This window comes from Bos mutus, chromosome 16 (genome assembly GCF_027580195.1).
Source record: "Bos mutus isolate GX-2022 chromosome 16, NWIPB_WYAK_1.1, whole genome shotgun sequence".
Lineage (NCBI taxonomy): Eukaryota > Metazoa > Chordata > Mammalia > Artiodactyla > Bovidae > Bos > Bos mutus.
The window spans coordinates 28,792,093-28,814,396 of NC_091632.1; the positions used below are offsets into that span (position 1 = coordinate 28,792,093).

General features: G+C 34.4%; 1 protein-coding gene across 6 annotated transcripts in view; it reads left to right on the forward strand.

The window, feature by feature from the left end:
- The window catches only part of COP1 (COP1 E3 ubiquitin ligase), a 222,681-nt gene that overhangs the window by 101,730 nt on the left and 98,647 nt on the right, over positions 1-22,304 (forward strand). For all 6 annotated transcript variants that reach the window (XM_070384887.1, XM_070384885.1, XM_070384886.1 and 3 more), the window contains 2 exons: positions 3,528-3,642; positions 8,551-8,686. In XM_070384887.1, the coding sequence (XP_070240988.1) occupies positions 3,528-3,642; positions 8,551-8,686 (251 nt within the window). The remainder of the gene's footprint in view (positions 1-3,527; positions 3,643-8,550; positions 8,687-22,304) is intronic.

A 22,304-nucleotide genomic window follows, 5' to 3' on the forward strand; every position in this document is an offset into this window, starting at 1 on the left:
TGATAGAAATTAATTCCCCCAACCCCCTAGCTTCTCTTTTTCAGTGTTTTACAGAAATTCTTTCCTGTTTTGTTTCTTCACATGAACTTTAGTATCAGTTTTTATAGCTGCATAAAAAAGCTTCTTGGTATCTTTATTCAAACTGCCTTTAACTCATAAATTGCCTTATGGAGAACGGATATGTTTATGATATTGAGTTGAGTCTAGGTTTTATTTACTTCTGTGTAAGTTTATTCCTAAGTTTTTTTTTACAGTTGTAAAGATTTTTAAATTTCAAGATAATTGTAGATTCACATGCAGTTTTAAAAAAATAATTCAGAGATAGCACATGAGAATACCCTGGTGGTACAGTGGTTAGGACTCTGTGCTCGCATTGATGGGGGCTTGGGTTCAATTCCTGGTCAGGGAACTAAGATCTCAAAAGCTAGGTGGTAAAGTCAGAACAAAACAAGCATAAACAAACAAAATCAGAGAGCCTATTTGCCCAGTAACCCTAGTGATAACACCTTAATAATAATGAACTTTCTAGTCCATGAATATCTTTCCATTTATTTTGGTCTTTTAAAAATTTCTCTTGGCAGTGTTTGTGTTTGTAATATAGAGGTCTTCCATGCTTCTGTTAAATTAATTTCTAATTCTTTTTTGATGCTATTATTGATCCAGTTTTAAAATTTTCTACTTTGTTGTGAATATATAAACATATGATTGATTTTTGTATGTTAACCTTATTTCTTATTATCTTGCTAAATTTTTGCAAACATTTTCATTTATTTATTTTTGGCTGCACTGGGTCTTCTGGGCTTTCCCACTGGGCTTTCTCTTGTTGAGGCAAGTGGGGGCCACTCTTTAGTTGCGGCGCATGGGTTTCTTACTGCGATGGCTTCTCTTGTTGCAGAGCTTGGGCTCTAGGGTGCACAGGCTTGGTTGCTCCCTGGCATGTGGAACCTTCCTGGATCAGGGATCAAATTCATGTCCCCTGCACTGACAGGTAGATTCTTAACCACTGGACCACCAGGGAAGTCCTTGCTAAACTTATTAATTCTAGTTGTTTTGTAGATTCTTATGAAATTCTGTGTAAAATCATGTGATCAGCAAAAATATTTTTGCCTTTTCTAATCTTTTTGTGTTCTCTTCTCTTTTCCTTCCCTCACTTCTTCTCCCCTCCTCTCCTTCTCCCTTCTTATCCTTTCCTTCCCGTCTCTTCTCTCTTTTTCCTTTTACCCTCCCTTTCCCAATACTTCAACTTATATGTTAGCTCTACATTTTGGTAGATGCCCTTGAGGAAGTATCCTTCTATTCCTAATTTTTTGAGAAATTATAACATGTATAGGTGTTGAATTTTGTCTTTCCTGCATCTCTTGGAATTATTATATGGTTATTTTCCTTTATTTTGGCCATTTGGTGAATTGCATTGATTGATTTTCAAATATGAAAACAACCCTGCATTCTTGGACTAAACTCCATTTAGTCATGATGAGTTACTTTTGTTACATGTTTTGGGAATTGATTTGCTATTTTGCTGTGGATGCTTGTTTTCATGAAGGTTCTTATTCCCCTTCTTTTTTCCTTCCCTTCCTCCAGTATCCTCATTGGGTGTGGGTATTACAGTTATGCTGGCCTCATGAAACAAATGTGGAGGTGTTTTGTGAAAGGTTTGTGCAAGATTGATGTTATATCTTCCATGAATATTTGGTAGGATTTTCAAATAAAAGTATCCGGGCCCTCTCTTTAGAGTTATATGCTGGGTTTTGGTGTACTTATTCTGTCTTATTCTTAAATCCCATAAATGAGATATTATAGCTAATGTATACAAACAGTATTTGAAATCACTTGCTTGGTTACTGTATCCTTGCTTCTCTTTCATTCTGTGTCTCCAGTCTTCTAGTTTGTTTTACTGAACTTTTCAATTATAAAATTTCAGACATTTTTAAAGAAATGGCTTATTGATGATAATCCTTGCTTTCATTCAGATGAAAAAGCATTTTGCTCAGCATTCTGTTGTTGTAGGATAGTTTTGTTGGATGTGAATTTTAGTTTGAGGTTATTTTCTTTCAACTTTTTAAGTATAACCAAAGCTTAGGATGTTCTAGCTGCTGTTACTGTTTTTGAGAAGTGTTTTGCGTCTTTGATTGTTCCTATTAAGTGAATTATCTTTTCTGTTTTTGTGATTTTAAAATCTTTCTCTCTTGGACAGAAACACAGTTTTGCTTTAGTATATGTAATTGTGGATTTCTTTTTATTTTTCCTTGATAGGAATAATTTCCCTGTCTATATTCATGTATGTTTTCAGTTTTGGAAAATTGTCAACATTAGCTCTTCAAATATGTGTTCTTCTGTCTGTTACTCTCTTCTGGGTCTCTGGGTGCCCATGTTTAAACCTTATTATTCTTTCATGTTTCTTTTCTTTCAAGTTTTTCTGTCTTCCTGACTTTTATCCTTCATTTTGGGTAATTATTTTAGATTTGTCTTCCAGTTTTCAAATTCTCTTTTTATTTTCCAGATCTAGTATTTGCCCTTTTGTTCATATTTGTCCTCAGATTGTCCTCTTCTTTCCCCCTTTCTACATTGTTCTGTGTTGTTTACCTTTACTTCTCTGAGTTTGGCTTCCTGTTTGGTTGTTAATCTTTTAGTAAAATAGCCTTTTTTTCTTGTGATCCAAACACTGCTTTAAAATGTACTTCTTCTTTTAAAAAAATTATTTATTTTTAGTTGGAGGACAATAGCCATCTACTTGTAGCAGGAGTTCACTCTAGATAAGTGTCTTGTTCATGGTAGTAACTTAGTATTTCTTAATACATTAGCAGTTGTTTTATTCTTATTGGTTAACTTGTATCATCCAAAGATCTCAGTATGTAGCTTATTTCTGTCTCTTAATGTGCTGCACACATAATTGATAGAAACCATTTGTAGAAGAGTTTTCATACCCTTTTAGTTAACATAGTGCTGGGATATATATTTAGGATTATAGACTTTAATCGAGTTCATATGCTAGTATATTTCAGATTTGCTTTTGTTGTCTAAATATATATACAAGATTTAGTTATTTTGGTTTTCTAATGTATATATCAAACTATTTAGTATATACATGTTGACTATCCCTTAACCTAATAATAAATACTAATTTAAATATCTATTCTATATAATTAGCACTATTCCTATTACTCAAAATGTATAGGGCTGCACTATAATTCTGAAAAGTAATTAGTTTCCTTTTGGTAATTGTTTCCTAACAGTTGATGCATATTCAAATTCTTAAAATTCTAAGTTTGGCATTTATAATGGATTCTATCTTCATTAATTTGGAGAGTTGAAAGATGCTTCTCATTTTATTCTTATAAAATGGGCCTATTTTCCTTTTAAAATAAGAATTCGAAAATACGGTCTTAGGAACTACAGGATTTTGCCATTTGTAATTATTTTAATGTGAACTTTTGAAATTAAATATTCAAGCATCTAGATATTCTCCGCAGAAAAAATAGTATGCTTCGTTCAGAATTACAAGTGTCTTTTTCTTGTTATCACCTTAGACAAAGAAACAGCCCTGGTATAACAGCACATTAGCATCAAGACGAAAACGACTCACTGCTCATTTTGAAGACTTAGAGCAATGTTACTTTTCTACAAGGATGTCTCGTATCTCAGGTACATATTCAAGAATTCTTAAAATATCTCAAGTTCATGTTTCATGTCCATGTCTAGCTTCTTATGCTGGATTTATGAAAAGTTCTATTCATAAAGCAAAACTGTCTATTTTCAACATAGTCTAGCACAGCATTTTGGAGGTTCTTAGACATCTTGGATTACTTTGCTCTTCTATAACTATTTTTGTTCTCTTTCTCTATTTGGGAATTTTTAATCTGTATATACTTAGCTGTATAAAGTTAAAAACAAATCAGCCATGAATATGTAGCTAGCAAAAATAAATTCCATTCAGTTGCCTTCTATTTTTCAATGTTTGTTAAGTTCTAAGCACTATCATCTGTGCTAAGAATAAAAAGATGAAAGAACTTATTTTACTGTCCAGGAGTATTATAAATTTATTGAAGGGAAGCAACAGGTAATTTGCTAATAGCCTAATAGGTTATTTACCTAATGCTACATGGTCTTATATAAATATGCCAAGGGCATTAAGGGAATAGAGAAGAATAATTGACTAATATAACTGGAGGTGAAAAAGCCATGCCAAGTTGAAAATGGGGAAATGTAAGAGAAAGATTCCTGTAGGGATTTCAGAGAAGTGTATTTCATCAAAGCTAGTATTAATTAACTAAAAAAGGATAATAGAAACATATTCAAAGTAGAGGAAATAACTTATGTGCAGATTTGTATACAGTAGGATAGAATAGTTTTACCGCTGTAGGATAGTTTTGTGCCCTTTTTGTTAGTTCTCTGATCTTTAGCCTTTCTTGGTGTCTCTGCTCACCATTGAGGAGGGGACATTTATACCAACCCTGCACAATTTTTGTCTTTTTTTTTTTTTTTATGGTTTGTAGATGATGCACATAAAATACAGTGCTTTGTATAAGATTCTCAATTAGTTGATGTTATTTTTAATACACCTGCTCAAAATGAGCATTACCAAGGAAAGAAATGTATGATATTTTATTAATTGTTAAAAATTTGGCCTTGAATTTCTCTTGAATAAGCATGGTTGTATTATAATCTACACATTATAGAGAGAGAACCTTTGGACACATTTGCCTCAGGTTTAGAGGTGGACAAAAGCAAAATATATAGATTCAACATGGCGTTTTTCCTGTGAAGACTAGAAGAAAGCCAAGCTTTGTTTATAAGTGTGTTTGAAATTAATAGTCAGTAGTCAATAGTTTTCATTCAGATGGAAAGTTTTCTGTGTATTGTCTGAGAATTAAGCCTCTTATTAAACTTCTGTAATAATCTATAAACTATAGTATGAAGCTGTAAATTTGAAAGTGGTCTGAGACCTACATTCTGACTGGCAGAGGGTACATGTTAAGCCTTCCAGATTTTATTTGTTGGTATGATGTTGAAATACAACCACAGGTAAATGGCAGACATTAAAAAGAGAGAGAGAGATAGTAAAGAGAGATTGGAAAAGGCTAGTGATTCATAATTTTAAGTAACTATAACATAGGCATGCTATGGGATAGTAAAGGTAATCACAAACTAATTTATTTTGGCGATATAGCTTTATAGGAAGATAGACTAGTAAGTTAAAATCAGGAGGAAGATTAATTTAGTTTTATACTTAATAGATATGGTTGTATTGTACTCCACACATGGTTGTCTTAGTTTTTAGGAATCTCGAATTTAACTTATCAAATTTGTACACTGATGACACATATTGCTGAATATGAAGTTTCTCCTAGTTTTCTTGGCTGTAAAGAAGACCTTGAAACTTCTTTGTAACGGGTACCTAAGAGTTTGATTGTCCTTTTGTCTATGTTCAATTGAGAACCCCCTCCCCATCCCCGCTTCTATTTTCATCTATGAAAATGAGAGATAACTAAGAAATTAATATCTTGAATTCTTAATTGTAATTGGAAAAGAAGCTAAATTATAAAGCATTAGAAGACAGAAAAGAGACACTGAATACACTTTTACAGAATAATCTGTAATTAGAATAGGAGAGGTGATTTGCCAGAAGATATATATGGATGTTGATCAAAAACCAACCAAGCAAACAGAATCCTACCTTTTCACAACCAGATAAGTGAAATCTAATCCCTATGCTTTCAGATACTGAAATAATTGTTTTTTTAAATTTAAATTTATTTATTTTAATTGGAGGCTAATTACTTTACAATATTGTATTGGTTTTGCCATACATCAACATGAATCCACCACGGGTGTACACGTGTTCCCCATTCTGAACCCACTCTCCCACCTCCCTCCCCATACCATCCCTCTTGGTCATCCCAGTGGACCAGCCCCAAGCATCCTGTATCCTGCATTGAACCATCTTTTTCTAAGGTAGCTGAACTTCTGGCCATCATACCCAATAGTTTAACACCAACTTTCAACAGAAGTTATAAAAAAAAATTAAAAACAATTATTTCAATATAATTGGTATGATGGCCAGAAGTTCAGCTACCTTAGAAAAAGATTATAATCTTCTACAGAATATACATTTTTGAATGCTTGTGGATTTTATGTACTTAGAGATTGATGTCAAAAGGTTGAAAGAATAGATTAACATTAAACCAAATTTTAAATGGATATCTAAAGTAACTGTCTTTTTAGTATTATATTAAGTAGCTCACAGTAATAGGGTTGTCTTAATTTAGAAATGGAGAAGGCAGTGGCACCCCACTCCAGTACTCTTGCCTGGAAAATCCCATGGACAGAGGAGCCTGGTAGGCTGCAGTCCATGGGGTCACAAAGAGTCGGACACGACTGAGCGACTTCACTTTCACTTTTCCCTTTCACGCATTGGAGAAGGAAATGGCAACCCACTCCAGAGCTCCTTCCTGGAGAATCCCAGGTATAGGGGAGCCTGGTGGGCTGCCGTCTGTGGGGTCACACAGAGTCGGACACGACTGAAGCGACTTAGCAGCAGCAATTTAGAAAAAGAACCAGTTAGCTATTGTATCCAAACTACTTTGTAGTACAGTTGATATCTTCCCCCCCTGCCATTTTTTCCCTGTAATAACCTATGTTTTATTTATAATTTGTTGAACTTCCTGAGAATAATTTTTGTCAACTAAGAGCTTCAGCCCAATAACATTTTGATATTGCATGCTAATTAGGTTTGTTCCTTTTACTTTTCCCAGAATGGAAACACTACAAAATTGAACCCTTTTAATGTAGGTCATTAGATGACTGTGTTAAGTTAGCTTTTAAATCTTTAACATTTAAAATATTGCAGACAGAAGCTTAGTTTCCTCAATTATTTTCCTTTATAATAATTGTTAGATAAATTTCTTCATGTCAAGAATTTAAGATAACTGGAAATCTCCAGATAAATAAATTCTTAATTATATATCACATAGTATAGTAAAAGTAAAATAATTCTTTTCGCTTAATGATACTTATAGTGTAATTTCTTTTAGCCTACTGTTATTTTCAGAGAACATTTGAGAAGGAAAATCACAAAACTTTAAAAGGTTGTGTGTGTGTTTATGTATGTATATGAGCTAAGAATAAGGAGGAAGTTATGAAAAAAAACATTGTTGTAACAGGCTTATTTCAAGTTTCCATATAGGAGGCTAACTAACGTAATTGTGTGCTTTACTTTTCTTTCTTTGGGAAGGAAAATGCAAGTCCAAACTTTAATCAATTTTAGAAAACAATGTTCTTTATTTATGCTTTTTCGTTGTAGGCCTGTTTCTACATTGGAGAGTAGATTAGCTCTCTTCATTAGAAGAGTAGATTAGATCTTTCATAACCTGACTTTGTGATTTAAATTCTACGTCATTTAATTATGAATAGCTTACTGAAATGGATTTTACTCAAAGTATTTGTAGAGTTGTGTTGGATGGAATTATTGTTTTCCATGTTCCACCAAGATATTTGCATGAACCTATTTTAAATTTGACTTTGAAAATTAAGGATTAATACGTTGCAGTTTTACTCCCATCCCATAATTGGTTTTGAAACACTTCAATGTATTATGTGAACAAATATTTCATTTGCTTTTTATTTAAAAATTCATTTTTTAATCTAAATTGTGTTTTGACTAGTAAACAGGAGCATGATAATGTATCCCTGTAAATATGTTCCTTCAAACTAACAAAACTCTCACTTTCTCCATTGATAAGGGATTTTATTTTAATAAATAATTTAACCTTTCTTGATCATAGGTACTTTTTTTCCTTTGTTTCGCAAGAAATGATTGCTTAAAAAAGAAAGAGAATTCATAGTATGGTCTTATTGGTGTTCAAAGAGACAGTGTCTTTCAAGAACCACTAAGAAATTTTTATGAAAACTGAAAGATCAGCTAATTAATTTGTGTACATTCAGTTCAGTTCAGTTCAGTCGCTCAGTCGTGTCCAACTCTTTGCGACTCCATGAATTGCAACACGCCAGGCCTCCCTCACCAACTCCCGGAGTCCACCCAAACTCATGTCCATCGAGTCGGTGATGCCATCCAACCATCTCATCTTCTGTCGTCCCCTTTTCCTCCTGCCCCCAATCCCTCCCAGCATCAGGTTCTTTTCCAATGAGTCAACTTTTTGAATGAGGTGGCCAAAGTATTGGAGTTTCAGCTTCAGCATCAGTCCTTCCAATGAACACCCAGGACTGATCTCCTTTAGGATGGACTTGTTGGATCTCCTTGCAGTCCAAGGGACTCTCAAGAGTCTTCTCCAACACTACAGTTCAAAAGCATCAATTCTTCGGTGCTCAGCCTTCCTCAAGGTCCAACTCTCGCATCCATACATGACCACTGGAAAAACCGTAGCCTTGACTAGACGGACCTTTGTTGGCAAAGTAATGTCTCTGCTTTTTAATACATTAGTCCTCTCTAAATATGAGTTGTTGTTTATATTTAGAATATAATTGTTAATCTGTGGTTATTGCTCTTTGACTTACGTTGCAGTTCTATTTGTTTATTTTGTTTTCTTCATATAGATGACAGTCGAACTGCAAGCCAGTTGGATGAATTTCAGGAATGCTTGTCCAAGTTCACTCGATATAATTCAGTACGACCTTTGGCTACATTGTCATATGCTAGTGATCTCTATAATGGTTCCAGCATAGTTTCTAGGTAAGTATTGGGCAGCACTCTTTATTATTTTCTTTTGCAGAAGTATCTAGAATTTAATTGAATTTGAGAAGCAGTAGTGTTATGGTTAAGAGCCTATGTTCTGAAATCCAGGTTGCCTGCCAATTTTTCTCTCTGTGGTCTTTGGCGATTTCTGAATCTCTTTAGTCCTTGATTTATCTGTAAAATGGAATGTTTGTTAGTACCACCTCATAGGGCTGCAGTTTGTTTTCTTATAATTCTTTTGTCTGGTTTTGATAACAAGGTATATTCTTATATATTATAAGTTTATAATTATTATATAAAAATTCTTATATTCTTAAGATATAAGAATTAAGATAAATACAAGGATATAAGAACTCTTAAATTCTTATAAGAATATAGTTCTTATAGTCTTATAATATTATAATTTATAATTCTTATATAAGTTTATATCCTTATAAGAATATACATATGTATATATATATATTTCTATTTTTCAGTTTTTTAGAAAAATTTGTAAAGAATTAGTATTATTTCTTCTTTATTTCTTCTTTACATATTTGGTGCAGTTCTCCATTGAAGCTGTCTTGGTCTAGAGTTTTCTATGAGGGAAGATTTTTAAATACAAATCTAATTTTTAAAAGAGATTTAAGGCTAATCAAGTTATCCATTTCTTTTGGATTGAACATTAGTTTGTGCCTTTCAAGAAATTTGTCCATTTCATCTAGGTTGTTTAATTTATTGGCATACTAGTATTCATAGTATTCTTTATTATCCTTTTAATATCTTTATATTCCATAGTGATTTTTCCCTTTTTCATCCTTGGTTTTAGAAATTTGTTTCTTTTTTTTTTCCAACCTAATAGTCAGGCTTAGCAATTTTTATCTTCTCAAAGAACCAGCTTCTGGTTTATTGATACTCTCTATTTTTCTGTTCTCTATTTAATTGATTTTCTACTCTTAACTTTATTATTTCCCATTTTCTTCTTTCTTTATGTGTACTTTGCTCTTATCTTTCTAGTCTCTTAAGGTAGAAACTAAAGTGACTGAGTTGAAACATTTCTTCTTTTCTAATATAATTTGTATTGTAAATTTCCCTCTAAGCACTGTATTAAGTACATCCCACAATATTTTGTGTGGTATCTTTTCTTTTTTCCCCAAATTCTTTTATTCTGGGGAAATACACAGGACATAAAATTTACCATCTTAACAAGTGAACTGTTCACTGGTATTAAATACATTCATAATACTGTGCACCTATCATCACTGTCTATCTCCTTGACACTTGACATCTTATAAAACTGAAACTCAGTACCCATTAAACAAATAACTCATTGTTTTTTCTTGCCCCCCAGTCCTGGTAAGCACCATTCTGCTTTCTTTGTCTGTGATTTTGATTACTTCAAGTATCTCATATAAGTGGAATGGTGCAATACATTTCTTTTTGTGACTGGCTTATTTCATTTAGGGTGATGTCATCAGTGTACATCCATCTTACAGAATTCCCTTTTTATAGATGAATATTGTTCTGTTGTATGTGTATGTGTGTGTGTGTGTGTATATATATCTACACCACACATTTATCTGTCTGTCAATGAATGCTTGTGTTGCTTCCATGTTTCAGCTACTGTGAAGATGCTACTATGAACATGGGTGTAAAAATATCTCTTTGAGACCTTGCATGCAGTTCTTTTGTGCATATACTCAGAAATGGAATTGCTGGATCACATGGTAGTTTTATTTTTAATTTTTCGAAGAACTGCCATACTATTTTCTACTGGGGCTATACCACTTAGCTCCACATTCTTGCTGGGACTTGTTTTCTGTTTTTTTGATCATAGCTATTTATTGGGTGTGAGATTAGATTTAATTTGAATTCCCTGATGATTAGTGATGGTCTTTTCATATGCCTACTAGTCATTCTTGCCTGGAAAATCCCACAGACAGAGGAGCCTGGTAGGCTACAGTCCATGGGGCCGCAAAGAGTCAGATACAACTGAGCAACTTCACTTAACACTTTTCACTTTCACTAGTCATTTGTATATCTTCTTCAAGGAAATGTCTGTTCAAGTGCTTCTTCCATTTTTGAATTGAATTTGTTTTTTTGTTGTTGAGTTTCAGGAATTTCTGATACATTCTGAATTTTTAGAGGATAATTGCTTTCCAGTGTTGTATTGGTTTCTGCTGTAGAGCAGCACAAATCAGTCTAATCCGAATATTAATCCTTTCTCAGATTTGTAAATATTTTCTCTCATTCTGTGAGTTGTCTTTTTACTCTGTTGATATTGTCTGTTGATACACATAATTTTAAAAATTTTACAGTCTTATTTGTCTTTTTTTTTCTTTTGTGTTGCTTGTGCCTGTGGTGGCATACAAGAAATCATTGCCAATCTAAAGTTGTAAAGAGAATTTTATGGTTTTAGATTTCAGTTTTTGATCCATTTTGAGTTAATTTTTATATATAGTTTTAAGGAAGGATCTAAATTCATTCTTTTGCATGTGAATATCTAGTTTTCTCAGGATCATATGTTGAAAAAATGGTCCTTTCTCCATTGAATGGGCTTGGTACTCTTGTCAAAAATCCTTTGATCATATATGCAAAGGTTTATTTCTATATTCTCTCTTCTGTTCCACTAGTGCATATCTCTGTTTTGATCTATGTTTTTTGACTCCTATAGACTTGCAGTAAGTTTTGATATCAGGAAGTGTGAGTTCTCTAGCTACTTCAGGTCCTTTGGAAATCCATGTGAATTTTAGGATGGGTTTTTATATATCTGTAAAAAATGTTATTAGGATTTTGATAGGAATTGCATTAAATCTGAACATCACTTTGGGTAGTACTGACATCATAACAATATTCAACCTTCCTATCCATGAACATGGGATGTGTTTTCTTTTATATCTTTTTTCATTTCTTTGAGCAGTGTTTAGTAGTACTGTTGTACAGTCATCACCTTTGTTAATTGCTAAATATTTTTTTGTTGCTGGTGTTTTTCTTATTAGATTGTTCATTGTAATTGTATCAAAGATATGATATTTTTTATTTTTACTCAGTTCAAAACACATTTGAATTTCAAACTTGATTTTATTTTGACTCATGGATTATTGAGACTTACTCAGTTCAGTTCAGTTCAGTCGCTCAGTCGTGTGCGACTCTTTGCAACCCCATGAACTGCAGCACACCAGGCCTCCCTGTCTATCACCAACTCCTGAAGTTCACTCAAACTCACATCAGTCGAGTCGGTGATACCATTCAGCCATCTCATCCTCTGTCGTCCCCTTCTCCTCCTGCCCCCAATCCCTCCCAGCATCAGAGTCTTTTCCAATGAGTCAACTCTTTGCATGAGGTGGCCAAAGTACTAGAGTTTCAGCTTTAGCATCATTCCTTCCAAAGAACACCCAGGGCTGATCTCCTTTAGAATGGACTTGTTGGATCTCCTTGCAGTCCAAGGGACTCTCAAGAGTCTTCTCCAACACCACAGTTCAAAAGCATCAATTCTTCGGTGCTCAGCTTTCTTCACAGTCCAACTCTTGCATCCATACATGACCACTGGAAAAACCATAGCCTTGACTAGACGGACCTTTGTTGGCAAAGTAATGTCTCTGCTTTTCAATATAGGTTGGTCATAACTTTCCTTCCAAGGAGTAAGCATCTTTTGATTTCATGGCTGCAGTCATCATCTGCAGTGATTTTGGAACCCAAAAAAATAAAGTCTGACACTGTTTCCCCATCTATTACCCATGAAGTGATGGGACCAGATGCCATGATTTTCGTTTTCTGAATGTTGAGCTTTAAGCCAACTTTTTCACTCTCCTCTTTCACTGTCATCAAGAGGTTTTTCAGCTCCTCTTCACTTTCTGCCATAAGGGTGGTGAGACTTAATAGTTTTCAAATATAGGGTTTTTCTAGTTATCTTTTTGTTATTATATTATTTTTGTTGTCATCATCTTGATGACCATTCTTTAAATTTTTTTCAGCAAAATTTTCTAATATACATAAGATGGGAGAGAATGGAATCCTTTATAACAGTCACCTCACAGACTCATCAGTGATCCAAATTTTGCTATACCTTCTTTGTTTATACTCTTTATTCTTACTCTCTTGGCTTAAGTATTTTGAAGCAAATGCCAGGTATCTTGTCATTTCAACAATACAGTCCTAAGAATATCTGTGTCTTAAAATATGGACATTATATAACTACAGGGCTGTATTTCATCTAACACAATTAGCAGTAGCCCCTTGGAAGTATCAAATTGCTAGTGTATGTTCAAATTTTCTTGATAGAATAGACAAGACTTAAAAAAGATATTTTTGATTCAGTTCAGGAATTTGATAAGTTTTAACTTTTTAGAAATTAGTAAAACTACATGTGCTTTTTCATTTACATGACTAAGATTTTTATTTATGTAATGAATATTCATCTTGAAATTCAGGCCAATAGCTAAAAAGATGATTACATTAAATCTTACTGTATTCAAGCTTGTTTAACTTGGTAACAAATAAGACAAAAATCATACATTTATTTATTTTTCTATAGGTTGAAAATAGAAGCATTCCTTTTCATGCCCTGGAATGATTAAAGTTTAAAAATGTAGAAGTTTGTGGGTTTTGCTTAACTAATTAATTAAAGTAGTAATTAACCTATTTAACAAAAATTCATTGACCACCTAGTATAGGCGAGGCTAGGCATATAGCCATGAACAGGTCAGCTTTGATGCTTGGATTCAGGAGAACTCTCAGTTTTATTTCAGTGCTTTTATACAATAAATCATATTGACCTGCTGTGTATACATTTACCTATAATTATATGGCTCTACCCAACTGAAATGTAATACAGGTTAGAAATCTGTTGTAATATTGATTAGTGTCCCAGACCATCGTGAATTCATCCTGAATTATATTTTCTTCTCCATTTAAAAATGAACAAAAAACCAAAAACAAAATAAAAATTTCCTTCTTAACTTCATATTACAAAAGCAGCATTTCTAGTTAGAAAATGTAGGATTGGTTATTCAATTCTGCATGCATGCATGCTAAATCGCTTCGGTTGTGTCCAACTCTTTGCGACCTTATGGATTATATAGCCCGTCAGGCTTTTCTGTCCATGGGATTCTCCAGGCAAGAATGCTGGAGTGGGTTGCCATGCCTTCCTCCAGGGCATCTTGGGCATCTTCCCGACCCCGGGATTGAACCTGCATAGGTATTCAAAAAAGAATAAAAGCTGTTCTTTCCTGAAAGCCATTTTAGCTTGATTTAATGTAATTCTGTTTTTTAAAAAATAAGTAAACCTTGATCATAGAAAGACACTTATATAGAATGCTGTGTTTTCTGAGGCAGACATTTACATAGGAAAATTTAAGATTTCAGTTTGGAAATATCTCACTTACTAAAAGTGAGATTAGTTGTATCAGAATATTTCAATCAAAATATTTCAAGCAAAAAGCTTAAAGCTGCTTTTAAGTGTTTCATCTTGCATGTAAACGTCCATTTTTTTCTCATATTTACATTGAATTAATTTTCTGAAGGAAAAATTTCCAATTTCAAAAGTGCATAAGGCAGAACTGATAAAGACTATAAAACAGTCCGTACAAGAAACATACAATCCATACAAAGAAACATACAATCCATAGTATCAAGGGATTTTGAAACTTTCACAACACTGGTAGTTTTTGTTTTTTTCTAGTTTCTCACATTCAAACACATCATTGATAAGATTCATTCTGATAACAGATTCATTTTAAAAGCTTTCAGTTCCTTGCTAATTAGGACATTTAATGAATTTCTTTGGGAAAGAGAGGTGAGACATGTTAGAGATGACGAATAATGTTAATTTGGTACATTAATTCATTGCATTACAGAAGAAATTATTCTTTCTGTGAAATTACATGAAATGCGTCCAGTGTTTGGTCATTTATTGCAGTGAGAATCTCACTGAGAATAAAAGCTGAACCAAAACTTTTGCTTTTAAAATTTGTCGTCCTTTGCTTATGGATCACATTGGGTTATTTAAAGTAACACCAAAAAAATAAATAAATAAATAAAGTAACACCATGTTCATTAGTCCAGAAGGTGGCAGCATTTGTTTACTTTGACAATATCTCAACTATTAGACAATGGACAAGGTATGGAAATTAGTGACTTATAAGTGAAGTTCATTCTCATGAATACTAGATAGTCCTCGGTTACCATCAACAGTTAATATAAAGGACAGAGAACTTTTCTGACATACAGCAATAATGGTACATTTTGCATTTTTTCTTAAATTAGGTATTCAGCGGCCCCGAGAGAGAAATGCTTTGATGCTGCATTGTTTAAACTTACTGAATACTTGGTGGCAGTGGCTCTTTGTTGAATTCGTGGTTTGAATTATGCATACCTAGATTGTTTTGGTTAAAATTGTTATATTCTCCATCTGTAGTTTAGAGATTATTTTAACATTTTTGTTTATATTTTCTCAAATTCTTGAAATAGAATTACATGAGGCATTAGTAAATTCATAAGAAAATGGTTATATATTGTGGCATTTATTTGTTGCTGGCAATGTAGTGTTTGATTACTTTTCTTCAGACACCATTATAGTATTTTACATGACATTGTAAGTGTTTCACTAATTCTTTTAATCTTTATATCAGCCCTCTGGTGTAAGGCATTGTCATTAATCTCATTCTACACTGGAGGAATTGAGATAGAAATTTTCTAACTTGTCCAAGGTCAACACAGTGCTACGAAATGACGGAACTAAGATTTGAACTAAGACGTTCGGGGCCCTCGGTTCTGCTGTTCTAGTGTCCCTTCAAGATCTGCTGAAACCTTGGGAAAGTTTCTGAAAGCGCTTTACTTTTGAGACAGCCAAAAGAAGTAGTTCTTGTGAGCTTCTGATACTTTGTATCCCAATTACATCTAACTTGGCTTTAATAATGAAAATTTATTTTTAATTTAATGTAGATATGATGTTCCAATGTCACTTTTGCCCTAGTTTGAAAATATTCAAATTAAATACTTATTTTTTTTGTAGTAGCCAGTTATAAGGATTGCTTTAACTTCTATTTTTAATGACAGTCAGTGCTGATCCAGATTTAAGATACCTTTTAATATATTCTTTATTGCAGAATACTGTGAGTTTTAAATTTGTGCTTAAAAATAGGTTGTCTCCAGGTAATTAGTGACTTGTTTCCTGGGGAAGAAGTATGATTTTTAGGGCTGCTTATGCATTCCTCTGTTTTTCAGACCATATTTCTGTTACTGTCTTAAGAGTTAGTGGGCCATCTGGGGTTGGTGAGAAATGAGAGGAGTGGAAATGCAGAGCAAAGGATTTTTTTTTTTTTCCTTCAGAATTTGGCCCAGGGCCAGTTTTTTGAAGCAGTAATTTAAAACATTGTATTCTAGGCTAGAAGCTTCATCAGGGAAGGGATCTTATCTGCCTTATTCCCTGCTGCATCTCCGTGTCTGGCACATGGTAGGTACTCATTAGTAAATAGTTGTTGAATGAATGCATGCATGAATGGAAAACTGTCTGCAGGCCCTAGAAGGGCTCAGAGCAGGCAAGGATCCAGCCGTTGTCAACCTTCACCTGCTTTTATATATTTGCTTGCTGATAAGTATTCCTTTGAATAAAGTATCTCTAGGCTAAAAAAGAAGTCTTTAAATCACCAATGACACTTGACAGAAAAATAAGTTAATGTTAACAACTTAAAATAGAGACATCCAAGCTTTCAGCAAGTGTTAATGAGTTTTAGTTCTGTGATAATTCAAGACACAGTCTAAAGACGAAATAAGGAACAGTCTACATTTAAGCTTTAGAAATTGCTACATACCCTCCCTACCCCATAAGCCTCTGTCCTAACTTTTTCCTCTTCATCTCAATTCCTCTTGGTTTTCCTGTTTATTTTCTTTTGCCCTTGCTTAGGCTGAGGCTTGTCAATAGTACAGTGAAGCAATACACTCAAATCATTTTATGCTTATTACCATAAAGTATTGATTAGGCTAGCATTTGAGATTTTAATAGGCTAGTGAAACTTTGTCACTAATCAACAAAAAGCCAGCAACAAAGAATCCTACCTTCTATTCATGATAAAATTACTTACCTGGAAAAGACTAGATAGAGTTCGTTAAACTAATGACTGTTTTCAAATTATCAAAGTAGATAAGGAATTAGAATGATTCTGTTTGGTACCAAGAGACAAAAGTAGGACTAATGGCCAGAAAGTGAAAGTGAAAGTGTTAGTCATTCGGTCCTGACTCTTTGCGACCCAGTGCGCTATAACCCACTGGAAGCCACATTTTAGTCATTTTAATATTAATACAGGGAAGATTTGCTCTTCTGAATTTTTTAAAAACTAAGCTCTAGGTTTTTTTTTTTTTTTAATCTAGAAAATTTTTCTACAATCCTTAGATCAGTCATACATATTTCTCTGTATTTTTTATGGTATTGTTTTTGTTTTACTTTTAATTGTATGTATTTATAACGAATACTGTCATGTTGAGAGTACAGATAAAGTGATATACAACATAGTGGCAAACTTATAAGCAAATGTATAGAATAAAGTGTAGTAAATGCTAGGAAAGCTTTACTGGGTACAGTATGGAGAATGGATTTGAAAGGAGCAAGAGTAGGAAGTAGGGAGATCTAATATGTAGATAGTTGTTGAAATTGGCCAGGCATAGTACATGATGCTTGCTTATGTGGGTGAGGTCAGTGAGGCTTGGGTGAAGAAGTGTTTTAAAAATATGTGGGCCCTAGGGTAGACAGAACTTGATGATTGATGGATGATGTTGTCTTTGAAGCAGAGGATGATAACTTCCAGGTTTTAGGCTTCAGTAGCTGGGCAGAAAAATTTGGGTGCATTTACAGAGACAGGGATCCTGGAAGAAGGGTAGGTTTAAAGGTAATGAGGCACATGGGATCTTATGCTTAGGCTCTATTATACAGAGACGAGATCCGTGAATATGGGGATTTGTACAGTTGGTAATTGTGGTTGTAAACTTGTAGAGCTCCGACATTTAAAGCTCAGGTAGATGAAGAGGAACCAGTAAAGCAGATCAAGGAGGTTTTTAGGTGAAAACAAAAACTAAGAGAGGTTATTGCCATGCAAACTAATGAATGAGGAACGGTGAGATAATTTGTAGGATTAGATCATGTGCAGGATTGCATCCAAAGCAAAGTGAGACTTTGCCTTCATTTAAAGGGAGGACACTTCCTCCATAATAGTAGGGAAAGAAGAGAATGGGTTCAAAGACAGGTATGCTTGTGTATTTAGTGACAAGGAGAGAAAGAGAGTTCTTCTCTTAAGAGTTTATATTTTTTCCATGTCATCTCAGAGTGACACATTGAAAGGGTGGTTAGCGTATATGTTTGGCTGTAAAAGAAAAAGATATTGTATGACTAAAATGATTAAATTTATGGACCATGGAACTTAAAAGGCATACTGAGGGAAATAAAGATAGGCAAGGTGTTGAGAAAGAGGCAAAGTGGTGGAATCAGCTGTATGGAGGCTGAAAATAAAGGATTGTGAGAATAGACAGCAAGTCAGGGAGTGTTGGTATGGAGATTGCATTTTTGGCAGGAAATTCTTTTTCATCTCTGTGCTCGTAACACTGGGTAATTTGCCTGATATCTAATGGGCTGTCCTGTTTGTTGACCCAATCGTAGAATAAACTAAAATGCAAGGTAAAAAGTAAATAATAAATGCTTGTAGGAATCTGATAAAATGCTAAAGATGAAGTTCACTTTAGGCTGAACTTCAGGTTCCTGAAGGTATTGGAGGTGGTTCTTTTAATTTTTTTCTTCTGAATTTCTGTAGATTATTCTTTCTCTACTTGGTCTTTAAGATAGGAAGTGACATTAATATACTTCTATTTTCTTCACTGTGTTCAAAATCCTCTCTTTTGTAATGTGTTGCTGCAGTCTGCGATGGAAATGGTAATTGTTGAAGTCTGGTTGTCATTGTACTTGCTTAAGTTTAGGGGGAAAATAAAGCTTGGTTTGCAGCTTCTCCAGATAGGTTCAGTGATAGCAGCAAGAAGTGATAGCTACCTAGCTTGACAAGGGGAAGAAACGATGAAACTGCAAATAGGAGCTAAAAAGTAAAGCAGGTTGTTTTCTATTTAATATGAGGTTATATGGTTTGCCATATGAGAGATCACTGAGGTGTAATAGAATGTGGTAGCTAATGTCATCAGGGCTGTTCACCTTACTATGCTCAGTGTGTTCGTATAAAGATAGTAAGGAGTATATTATATTTGATAGATTGTATTCATAAAGGATCAAAAGTTGGTTCTAAAATTTATTTAACTAATGTTTATTGGGCATGTACTCTGACTTAGAGCAATAGACTGATATGTCCAGATAATACTATTCTGTTATCTTTTAAAAATAATTTTAAATATACATACTGCCATTCGCATAAGTGTAGTATGAAATTTCATATTTCTTTGTAATGGCTTTAAAAATTTTAGTTTCAAGCTTTGATTTTATTGATTTTATTTATATAAAAGAAGATGTTATGAATAAGAAAAATACGGACTTTTATGCTTAGTACAGGAATCAGCCAACTATGACCCATGGGACTCACATTTGGTCCTTCACCTATTTTCTTTTTTAACTTTTTATTTTGTATTGGGGAATAGCCAATCAACAATACTGTGATAATTTTAGGTTAACATCAAAGGGACTCAGCCATATATACATGTATCCATGCTTCTGCAAACTCCCCTTCCATCCCTTCTGCCTCATAACGTCGGGCAGAGTTTCCTTTCACAGTTTCTGTAGAAACTTCCAATGGGAAGTTTCCTTCCCATGGCAAGGCAAAGGTCCTTGTAGGTAGGTCCTTGTTGGTTATCCATTTTAGATATAGCAGTGGCCATCATCTATTTTTGAATGACCCAGGAACTAAGCATGGTGTTTATATTTTTAATTGGTTGAAAAAAACAAAAGGAAAATAATAACATAGTGATGTACAGTAACATGACGTAGAATAATGACATAAAAATTATATGACATTTAAATTCAGTGTCCATAAGTAGGTTTAATTGGAACACAGTCTTGCTCATTCCTTTCCATATTGTCTCTGGCTGATTTTGAACTGCAGCAGCAGAGTTGAGTAGTTTGAAGAGAGACCCACACAGCTTCTCTGACCCTTTTACAGAACAGTTTTGCTGACTCTTGAACTAGTGGGTTTGCTTAGGCTCTAAAGATGTACTACTCCACTTTATTAAAGCTCTGTCATCTTTTGGGGGCCTTAGTGTCTATGAAAGAAAAGGGGGTTTGTGTCAGATTTTCTGATCTCCTAGTGGTGACTGGCTGACTATTTTATATGCTTCATCGTTACTTAACCTAAATGACCTATCACTCAGCCTGTAAGCACTCCATCTTTGGTTGAGTGATAACTATAGTTTTTCAGTTCAGTTCAGTTCAGTTCAGTCGCTCAGTTGTGTCCGACTCTTTGCGACCCCATGACCCACAGCACACCAGGCCTCCCTGTCCATCACCAACTCCCGGAGTCCACCCAAACCCACGTCCATCGAGTCGGTGATGCCATCCAACCATCTCATTCTCTGTTGTCCCCTTCTCCTCCCGCCTTCAATCTTTCCCAGCATCAGGGTCTTTTCAAATGAGTCAGCGCTTCGCATCTGGTGGCCAAAGTATTGGAGCTTCAGCTTCAACATCAGCCCTTCCAATGAACACCCAGGACTGATCTCCTTTAGAATGGACTGGTTGGATCTCCCTGCAGTCCAAGGGACTCTCAAGAGTCTTCTCCAACACCACAGTTCAAAAGCTTCAATTCTTCGGTGCTCAGCTTTGTTTATAGTCCAACTCTCACATCCATACATGACCACTGGAAAGACCATAGCCTTGGCTAGACGGACCTTTATTGGCAAAGTAATGTCTCTGCTTTTTAATATGCTATCTAGGTTGGTCATAATTTTCCTTCCAAGGAGTAAGCATCTTTTAATTTCATTGCTGCAGTTGCCATCTGCAGTGATTTTGGAGCCCAGAAAAATAAAATCAGCCACTGTTTCCACTGTTTCCCCATCTATCTGCCATGAAGTGATCGGACCGGATGCCATGATCTTCGTTTTCTGAATGTTGAGCTTTAAGCCAACTTTTTCACTCTCCTTGTTCACTTTCAAGAGGCTCTTTAGTTCCTCTTCACTTTCTGCCATAAGGGTGGTGTCATCTGCATATCTGAGGTTATTGATATTTCTCCCGGCGATCTTGATTCCAGCTTGTGCTTCTTCCAGCCCAGCATTTCTCATGATGTACTCTGCATATAAGTTAAATAAGCAGGGTGACAATATACAGCCTTGATGTACTCCTTTTCCTATTTGGAACCTGTCTGTTCCATATCCAGTTCTAACTGTTGCTTTCTCACCGGTTTTTAGTAGTCTTGTAATAACCAGTTCTAACTTGTTCAGCAGCAGGTTTCCTGTTTGTGTCTTTTAAAAATTATTTATTGAGTGGAGCTGGAAAATGCCCTGAAATAAGACACAGGCCTGCGCTCTGACTAGCTGTATCACACTCGTCTTTACACGGCTGCTTTCCCACTGCTGGTAGTAGTTGTCTCTCTCTCCCCCTTTCCTCTCCCACATGCATAGGTAATTTTTGTTGATAGCACTTGAAGTTATAAAACATTGTTCTTTGATCCATCCTTGAGAGGACTAAATTTGTTGTTCTATTATTTACGTAATTTAAGTTTAATATATGTAGGATCACAAACTGGGTAGTTTTAAAAATCACCTTTGTTGAAGTACAATTTACAATAAAGTGTTTAATTTTGGCAGTTGTATAAACCACAATCTAAATAGAGAACATTTCAAAAAAAAAAATAAATAAATAGAGAACATTTCAAAAGATTTTATTTACTGCCACTTTGCTTTTAATTCTCCAGACTCCTGTCCCAGGCCACTGGCTATCTGCTTTCTGTCATCATAGAGTAGTTTAGTCATTCTGGAGTTTATTATAAATAGAACCATGCAGAATGTACTCCTTTGTGTCTAGCTTGTTTAGCTCAGCATGTTTTGAGATTCATCCATGTTTTCTGCATCAGTTGTTAGTTAGTTAATTATTTAGCAGTATTCCATTTAATGAATATTCCACAGTTGGTTTATCCTTCATGTGTTGATGGACATCTGAGTTCTTTCTAATTTTTGACTATTATGAATAAAGCTCCTATGAATATTCACATACTAGTTATTTGGATATCATTTTCATATTTATTTCTCTGGGGTAAATACCTGGGATTGAAATTGCTGGGTTGTATGATTAGTTTGTGCTTAACATTTTAAGAAACTGCCAAACTATTTTCCAAAGTGATTGAGTTATTTTAACATTCCAGTCAGCAGTGTAGGAAAGTTCCATTTGTCTCAAACCCTCAATAACTCTTGGCATTGTCAGTCTTTTGATTTGTGGATATATATAGATATTTGCTTGTTTTATTATGTGTTTCCCTTGTGACTAATGCTTTTTAATGTGCATATTGACCATTTTGTGTATCTTTTATGAAGCACCTATTCAAATTTTTTGCCCATTTTTTAAAAATCAGCCTTTACTATCACTGAGTAGTGAGAATTTTTTATGTGCTAGGAATATGTCTTGGTAGTATTTTCTCCCAGTCTGTGATTTCCCTTTTAATTAATGCTG